Source organism: Ctenopharyngodon idella, chromosome 16, assembly GCF_019924925.1.
Source record: "Ctenopharyngodon idella isolate HZGC_01 chromosome 16, HZGC01, whole genome shotgun sequence".
NCBI lineage: Eukaryota > Metazoa > Chordata > Actinopteri > Cypriniformes > Xenocyprididae > Ctenopharyngodon > Ctenopharyngodon idella.
In genome coordinates, this window is record NC_067235.1 from 33394542 (window position 1) to 33404097 (window position 9556).

Genomic DNA, 9556 nt, shown 5'->3' on the forward strand with positions numbered 1-9556 from the left:
GGTGTGTTTGTTTGGGTTGATTTCAAATATCAACAGTGTTTCTCAATAAATTATTCTATTCAGTAAATAGCAGTACGTTCACAGCCCATCATGGCTTTTCAGTGTCCTCTAGTGGGTAAAGATATGAAGTGCAATAAAGAGGCATGACAACAAATGACAAGTAAATATTTATTGATTTACTTTATAATGATATATTTCAAATAGATATACACAACTATACATACTGCACTGTCGTTTATAAGGAAACAAAAAACATGGACACACCAGAGCTGAACAAGGGAGTTGTACATCATTTCCTATTGGCTATAGGCTGAGAAATGTCCATGTTGTCAAGCTGTTTCCATATGCATAGAGTAAACCGGGAGCAGTGCATCCCAAAATAACTGGGATTTTAACATGGTTTCCCTGCTCTGCGATTATCACCGGAGAAGAAAAACAAAAACATGTTCCCCATGTCCGTAGATGTGGCAAAGAGTGATAAGGCAATCTATACAAAGATTCATAAATAAACTCCATCTCTTTCACTTGTGCACGAAGCATACTTTTGTTCTCGTCCACTATACGTATCCCGCTGCATAATGGAAGACTTATAACACCTCTCTGTACGTGGTCTATATAAAAACATAATTTAAAGAGACTCCGCTCATAAATCCTCTCCGTTATTATGGTGTCAGGGGAGCCGAATGCACGCGCAACCCCATCTGTTCCTCGACACCTCGTGCAAAAACATTGCCCTGTTATACAGGTTAAAACGATGCCAACATGCTGCTAGAAACAGACATACATTCAGAAAAAAATGACATCATATATATATACACAACACATAATCTTTTAAAGAAGACATACTCTTATGGACAAGATACGACGTAAAGCTGCTCTTATACAAATAGCCATGCGTTAGCAGCTATTGCACATAATGAAAAGACGATATGCTGCTGAGGAAGAGTCTAGTGTTTTACCAAAAAGTGTGAAACGTAGACAACCTTTGCTTGTGCGTAATGAGCAAATCACAATGATATCTAATATCGCTTTAAAACCATCTTAAAAGTTTCAACTCAAAGCATCTTTATACACAAAACGAAGTAAAAAAGCCTGTTAAATACATTCAAGAGTAAGATTTACAACCCAGATTGGTCAGACAGAGAGTAAAGGGAAGCTCCGTTGGCTTTAAGGTTGGATTTTGAAGGCTAGAAGCTCCTCGGAGTGCATGTTATTGAGCGAGCGCAGTTCAGGCAGCTTCAGAAGCAGCTTGGTGAAGACGGCGGCTTCGTTCGAGTGGTTCTTCATGATCAGGTTCCTCAAAGCTCTGATCAGAGTCTCCTGCAGGGCCTCCACGCCACTTACATTCTCGATGGCCGATCGGTCTGCAAAGGCACGCAAAAAAATGTTCAAGTTAGACGCAAGTTGCATGCTTAAAACCAATATTTGTGTGCTTAAAAATAATTTAGAAATAATAAATTAATAGCATAAATGTATTATTTGCATTAAATTAATATTTTGTCTATAAATGTATTCATACATTTTAAAATAAATCATTTATAAATAATAAATTAATAGCAAAAATGTTTTCTTTGTTGATATTAAATGTATATTTTGTTTATAAATGTATTTATAATTTAAAAATGATAATTATATTTATATTAAATATAATAATATCTATATATTATAATGTATTATTTATTTACATTAAATTTATATTTTGTCTATAAATGTATTTATAGATTTTAAAATAAATAATTTATAAATAATAAATGAATAGTGAAAATGTATTCTTTATTTATATTAAGTTTAATTTTTTTCTATAAATGTATTTATAATTTAAAAATAAAAAATTAATAGCATACATTTATTTATATTAAATATATATTTTTTCCTATAACTATTTATAATTTAAAAATAAATATTTTGTGAATAATAAATTAATTGCAAAAATTTATTCTTTGTTTATGTTAAATGTATGTTTTTGTCTATAAATGTACTTAAATAATTTTGAAAAATAAAAAAATAAAATAAAAATATTATTAAAAATAATTTATATTCCTTTAAATTTTAAAAAGTCAAGTCTAATGCACTTTTAATTTTTTTAAATTAGTTTTTATTTTTATATTTTAATTTTTAACTTTAATTTTAGTTTCAATTTTAGTCATTTTGTTATGTGCTGTTTACATTCTTGATGGCCGGTCTGCAAAAGCATGCCAAAAAATTAAATGTAGATAATAAAGTTAATTTATAAGAATTATTAAGATTATTTTTTAATTATTAAAAGCAAAACCAATCTGTATCAAGAAACAGTTAAATATAATTACATCTAACCTATAATAATATTTATTATATAATAATATTTTGTGCTGTGTAATAATAGCTTTGTAACAAAAAAAAAATTGCAGCGGGAGAAATTGTCTAAAATTTATTTTTATTTTTAAAATAAATATAATTCATGAATTGTAAATTAAATCATTAAAAAATAAATATTATTAAATATATTATTTATTATAATATTATTAAATAATATATATAATAATTAAAATAATGTATATAACAATTAAAATTAATTTAATAATAATATTTAAAGCTGCAGGCTTATGATGATTATCTGGATATGTTTGTGAATGCCGTACCTGCAGACACCAGCACCACGGCGGAGAAGAGGCTCATTTCTTCCTCGTTGAGCTGCAGGGCCGTGAGCTTCTCGCTGAACTCGAACATGCAGTTGAGCAGCTCTCCGGCACCCATGGAGCGCAGCAGGTCCACGCTGTACTTCCTCCCGCTGAGGAAGGTCACCGTCCGCTCTTTCACATCAAACAAAGGCACGAAGCGCACCATCAGAACCTGAGCGGAGGGAAATGGAGGAGAACGTTAGAGGTCTGATGGACGGCTTCTGCGGTCCGAAATGCGTCAGGACTTGTGTTGCGTTACCTCAAAGGTTCCCGCCTTGAGGAGGTTAACCTGGTCGTGTTGGGAGAGGTCCTGGAAGCCAGGGATCCGCTTGGCAAATTCCACGACTTCTCGTACAGCAGGGATGAAACTCTTGGAGAACTCCTCCCAGATTTCATGACCGGGCTTGCAGGGGTCCACGAAAGGGGAAACGCTCATGGGACATACCTGAGAGAAGACAGACAGAGTCAAATTAGACCAGATACACATTCAGAATTTGTGCTAAAATGGCACACGGTGTAATTAGGAGAAGGATAAGGATTAAGAAAATCTATTTTTAATAGTTTCAGCTTTAGTTAACAATAACAACACTGATCCTAAGTTATTATTGCTAATATTGATGTATAAACAGCAGAAGGTCACTAACCAGATGTCCTCTGTTTCCTCCCGTCTGGAGTTTGTTCATGCTGTTCCTGTGGTAAGGCAAGTTTTCTGGCTGACGGGTGCACTGCTGGGTCACATGTTCCCTGTAAGGTCCTTTCAGGCCGCCCTCGCAGTCAGAGCGCCTCTGGTTGTCGTTCCAGCGGTTCCAGCATTCCCGCTGCGGCTCCTCGTCCTCCTTGCTGGTGCTGCTGAGCGTTTCGGAGCTGGCCGGAGATACGGACGAGCTGTACGTGAACAGGTCCTCGCGGGGAACGCGTCCGTTGCTCGCCGCGTCTTCCTCTCCGCTGTCCGACGAACAGGACGACGCCGTGTCCATGGGAACAACTGACTCCGAGTCCCGGGAGAGATCCGACGAGGACCGAGGCGAATCCGGCGGCGACGGAGAAGAGGAGCTGGAGTCGCTCTGGCTGGTCTCTATGGCGCACGGGACGGTCTGGGCGCCGTGAAGCACGTGCTGCAGCTGACTGTTGTTCATCATGTTATTCATGGCCGTCTGCATCTCCAAGAGCATCCGCTGCTTCTCCCGCTTGGGGATGCGTCCGAATCGCACAGCTGAAAGACAGATTGTTTATTAAAGGGGGTCCTATTATGCTTTTTTGCAAGTTATTAGTGTGTAATGTTGCTGTTTGAGCATGAAAAAGGACTCCATTGTAGTTTTGAGGTTTCTTCCGGGAACGAACACGTCACAATATTCCGTATTTAAATAATTCATACGCAGAATAAAGGGGCGGGGCCTGGTTGAGTTAGTTAGTAGTGTATTGAAACTGGCGGTTATGGTAAGGGGCGAGACATTTCCCAAACACCAATCACAACACACCAGCCGACCAATCAGAGCACATTGTGCTTTTTTAGAAGGAGGGGCTTCATAGAGACAGGAACTAAACAGAGCGTTACTGACAGACTGGGAAGAGAGGAGCTGAACAATGGAGAATATGAGGAAAATAATGTTTTTTGAACATTCAAGCGTGAAAAACCTGTTCTAGTAGAGCCAAAATAAAACAAAACCAACATCTCTTTAAGATTCAATGCATTTAGTTCTTCCACAAAGAAGAAACGTTGAACATTTTTTCTGCTTGACTAGTATAAAAGTAGTTGTGCAAGTCCTAAGGTCAACATCACAAAAGCTTGAGCTCATAAGGAAGAAGGAGAATATGCTTGTAACTCACCGTCTCGCGACATCCCGACGGATAAACACTTCTTGAAGCGGCACTGCTGGCAGCGGTTGCGGTTTATCCGCACAATAGTGCAGCTTTCCGTCTTCAGGCATTTCTTATACTGAATATTCTGCTGGATGCTTCTTCTGAAGAAGCCCTGAAAATAATCAGTTCAATTGAATTTTAGTGATTTTGCAGTTTTATTAGTTTGTTTTTTTAAGTAATTCTATATAGCTTTTTTATTTCAGTTTTTGTTTTAACTAATAGTTAATTTAGTAGCTGCAAAGTCAACATTTGTCAACTCAAGTTTTTTTTTTTTTTGTATCTAATATTTGTATTTTATTTTCAGCTTTATTTCAGTGAATTTTAATAGTTTTAGTTAACGTTAACCAGGGTTAATGTAATGGAAGCTTGTTTCCGCCAATAAATAATTAAAAAAAAGGTAATTGGGACTTTTTTTTTTCACAATTGCGAGTTATAAAGTCAGAATTACGTGTTTTAAAGTCAGAACTGCGAGATATAAAGTCGCAATTCTGACTTTATATCTCACAATTCTGACTTTTTTCTCAGAATTGCAAGATATAAACTCACAATTGCGTCTTATAAAGTCAGAATTGCATGATATAAAGTCACAATTGTGTGTTATAATGTCCAATTGTGAGGGAAAAAAGACTAACGTTTTCTCAGAAATGTTTATCTCGCAATTCTGACTTTATAAGACGCAATTGTGACTTTATATCACGTAATTCTTATAATTTATATAACTAGCAATTCTGACTTTATATCTCGCAATTCTGAGAAAAGTCAGAATTGCGTGATAAAAACTCGCAATTGTGAGAAAAAAAGTCAGAATTGTGAGATAAAAAGTCGCATTTACCTTTTTTATTTTTTATTTCATGGCGGAAACAAGCTTCCATATAGTTAAGTAAAACTAAAACCATAAAAAATAAAGTTTGGTACTTGAAATAAAAATAGCATTAACAGAAATAAAATAAAATATAAAAAATATAAACTTTTTTATTTCAGCTAGTTGCCAATTCTCATTTTCATGTAGTTTCACTTAATGTACTAAAACAACAAAAAAAAATTATAAAAACTATAAAAACATATTTTAAAAAAAGAACAAAAACTACTAAAAATGATAAAAACAACAATATTACTAAACCTTTAAATTGAAAACAGAAAAAATCTATTTCAGAAAAATACTAAAAATCATAATAGTGCCTAAATGACATGTCTGGTGATATTACGGGTCTGTTCCAAATCCTAGTGAGCATCCTGAGCTACTCTCTACATAGTCAGCAACTCAGAAACTCATTTTTTTTTAGCATGTTGTTAAGCTAAGCATAAAAAATATATTGCACCGACGCACAAATAAAGGGTTAAACGGTGCGTTTTGGGATTGCATTCTCTGCAAAGTAAATCAAGTTTGACTTGACTTGATTTAGAAGTATGCATGCAAATCAGCTCTAGAATTTGGCTGAAAGGTTCTACATTGTGGATCTGCTTTCACGTTGTGAGTGTGCCAATGATGCCTTAAAATGCTGCCTCACCTGTACATGAGTGGATCACTAGGTTTTGGAACAGACCCAAAGTGTTAGCTGATCCTGAGAGAATTCCTTACCTTGCAGCCTTCACAGGCATGAACACCGTAGTGGAAGCCCGAGGCCACGTCTCCACACACTTTACACAGTAGCACCATTCCATTAAGCTCTGGAAAATATGCATGTAAATAAAATTAATTCAAAATAACAGTTGAATCCTATATAGAAGCTGATTCAGCACAAGTTCTTGGCAGTCTTCTGCTGCATATATCTCAACTCACTGGTGATGCCGCTCTTGGCAGCGAGGGTCTTGTCGCGTGGGTGAAGGCGCTTCGACAGCAGTCCAGCGGTGGGCAGGTCTGTGATACGGCTCGGCTTAGTGGGCAGAGGTGGGGAGGATGATGGGGAGCGGCTGTTAGAGCTGTCACTCATGAATGTCTCGGGGCTGGGGGCGGAGCTTGAGGAGCAGACGTAGGCTATCACGCCTCCTTGGAAATAAAAAGAGGGACGTTTTTAAAAATGCACCAAAAAAAATAAGCAGTTATGCATAGCACAAAACATGCACACATTGATATGCAAATATGCATTTCCTAGATTAAAGAGAAAAATTGGAAATTTTGTTCTACTGGTCTAATGGAGATGTTCTTATTTTTATGGAATCTTGTTTCCCCCACTGAATAAAAAAGGTAAATTGCTACTTTTATCTCGCAATTCAGACTTTTTAACCTCAGAATTCTGTTTACATCTCACAATTTTGACTTTTTCTCGGAATTCTGATTTTGCATCTTGGAATTCTGACTTTATTTCTCGGAATTCTGAGTTTACATCTTGGAATTCTGACTTTATTTCTCAGAATTCTGAGTTTACATCATGGAATTCTGAATTTATTTTTTTTGGAATTCTGAGTTTACATCTTGGAATTCTGACTTTATTTCTCGGAATTCCAAGTTTACATCTTGGAATGCTGACTTTATTTCTCAGAATTCTGAGTTTACATCATGGAATTCTGAATTTATTTTTTTTGGAATTCTGAGTTTACATCTTGGAATTCTGACTTTATTTCTCGGAATTCTGAGCGTACATCTTGAAATTCTGACTTTATTTCTCAGAATTCTGAGTTTACATCTTGGAATTCTGAGTTTACATCTTAAAAATCTGAGTTTACATCTTAGAATTCTGACTTTTTGTTCGCGCCACAATAAAAAAAAAAAAATTAAAAAGGTAATTACGACTTTTTATCTCACAATTTGAACTTTTCTTCTCAAAATTGTGAGTTTATATCTCAGAATTCTGAGTTTACTGAGCTTTTTTCTCTGAACAGAAAGTTTGAACTGTGAGATAAAAAGCCACAGTTACCTTTTTATTTTTTTTCCATTCTGTGGCGGAAATAAGCTTCATTCACTTACTGTATTGGATGACTGCATTATGTAAACTAACATCAATGGTATGAAGAAGTCACACAAAAATGCTTAACACAATTATAGAATTATATAATCTTATGCAGTGCACATGTTGGATAAATTTCCTTTTTTTTTTTTTTTTTTTTTTTGGACAGCTCATGATGACTGTTTTAAATGAATGAAACGGCATAGCATTGTTTAATTACACTATAGACTGTAGCACTACCATGGTATATGTATATGGTAATCATAGAGTATCAAAGTATGTCAAAAGAACAATTTGATACCATCACTGTATTTCTATTGGGCAAAGCATCAGTCAAAGATGTACACTATATTTAATAGTTACCTGTTCAATCAGAACATGAAGCATAAATGTATTTATTCTACACTAACCGGCTGTGCCTTCACAAACACAGTAAAAATGTGCTAGAGGTTTTTAAACGGACAAGGGAGGTTACCTAAACAGCAATAACCCTTAGTTTCTCAGACCCACCCACACGTGGACCTCTCGTGTTTTGTACGGGAAGCATATCTAGGTCACTAGCTGTCTACTGCCTCCCTCACGTGGTACTGCAGAGAGTCTCGCGTCAGGGCAGTGTGCTAAATTATGCAACCGCCTCGCCTCCACCAATCAGAGATTACGCATTGGGCACGTCACGACCAATCAGCCGCAGAGCCCCGTCTCCTCGTACACACATGCACATGGCTAGGCTACGAGAGCCATGTGAGCTCGAGCCTTCTAGTACTTGGAGTACTGTGTGCGCGTGACATCACGGGCACTCCTAACCCACATACCCTGACGCGCACTCCGCTGCAGCAGTGTAATGCAAGCAATGGAAAGCATGTCAAAGGTGCTTTAAATCACAAGATAGAATAGAATAGACGTGCACATCTACTTTGTGATATAGTAAAAGAAGCTTAAAGCTTCAATAATATGTCAAAGGTAAGATTTTAAAATAATTTTACACGCAAATCATAAAAAAATTATTCACAACATGGCTTAAATGTAGATTAAACAACAATAAATGCTATTAATTAATTTCTTAATCAAATATCAACAGCAATGGTCCAAACGACACATACTATTATGAATGATTTTGAGTAAAATGATTTTAATTTTTTTTTTACTTCTCAAAACAGCTATTTAAAACATTTGAGAGGAACTACATCTATTTATATGTCTAAAAATGACATACTTATTCCTTAATATTTGCCGGTTTTGGAAATCCTGTGTTATATATCAAAACATCATCTGATACCATCTCTGTAGCGCGGTAAAAACATTGCAATTGTAAACATCTTTCCCTTCTTCAAATAACAAGAGTAATGTTCCTAACCATGTTAAATACGTAATACATAAAATTATGAATTAAAAACATAATGAAGACGTGTCTTACCTTGCTTTGTTGATTGCATGTTTTCAGTCTTCAGACTCTTAATATGTATAATTCAGTCTGTCAGTAGCCTAATAATTCCAGCTTGACCGCTTTATGTGTAACGTGCAGTGTGTCGAGCAGATCAGATCCAGTGTTTGCTCAGATCCTTCAGTGTTCATCTGAAGCTCTCGAGCGTTGACGCACAATGGAACGGAACTCCCAGGCTGCGCACGAGCGTTCAGAACTGAATGTTCTCTAGTTGGTGTTTCCGTAAAAGTGGCTCCGCCCCTCGGTGCGCGAGCTCGACTCGCTTTAACCCAGTGACACACTTTCATCCGTCCAGAGGCGGTGCCCGCGCCGACGAACCCACTGCTACAACAACGTGAGTCGCGATTCTGGGAACATGATGTTTTTCTGGAACACCGCCAGTCCCCATTTCAGAACAGCATCATGGACTAATAGCTTTCATTCTTTTAAACCAGCTAGTAGTTTTTTAGGCAGGCGAGTCAGCAGTACAGAAAAGATTCACTTAAAGAGATAGTTCACCCAGAAATGAAAATTCATCATCAGGTTGTTCCAAACAATTTGTTTCTTCTGCTGAACAAGAATGTTTGTAACCAAACAGTTGTGTAGCACCATTGACTATTAAAAAATTGAAGTCAAAAAACATTCTTCAAAATATCTTCTTTTGTGTTCAGCAGAACAAAGAAATCAATACAGGTTTGGAACAGCTTGAGGATGAGTAAGTGATGACAGAATTT

General features: G+C 36.4%; 1 protein-coding gene across 2 annotated transcripts; it reads right to left on the reverse strand.

Annotated features, from left to right (window-relative positions):
* Positions 1-154: 154 nt before the first annotated feature.
* On the reverse strand, positions 155-9079 carry nr1d2a (nuclear receptor subfamily 1, group D, member 2a). Of its 2 annotated transcripts, none has more exons than XM_051866214.1 (8): positions 8817-9079; positions 6298-6504; positions 6097-6185; positions 4485-4629; positions 3302-3870; positions 2917-3102; positions 2619-2829; positions 155-1364 (listed from the first exon to the last, which is right to left on the reverse strand). In XM_051866214.1, exons 1-8 carry the CDS (start codon positions 8833-8835, stop codon positions 1168-1170), a joined length of 1623 nt encoding a protein of 540 aa, XP_051722174.1. In that variant the 5' UTR covers positions 8836-9079; the 3' UTR covers positions 155-1167. The 2 variants fall into 2 exon arrangements, with proteins under 2 accessions (XP_051722174.1, XP_051722175.1); XM_051866215.1 differs by having other exon boundaries at positions 6298-6501; positions 8817-9074.
* Positions 9080-9556: the final 477 nt, after the last annotated feature.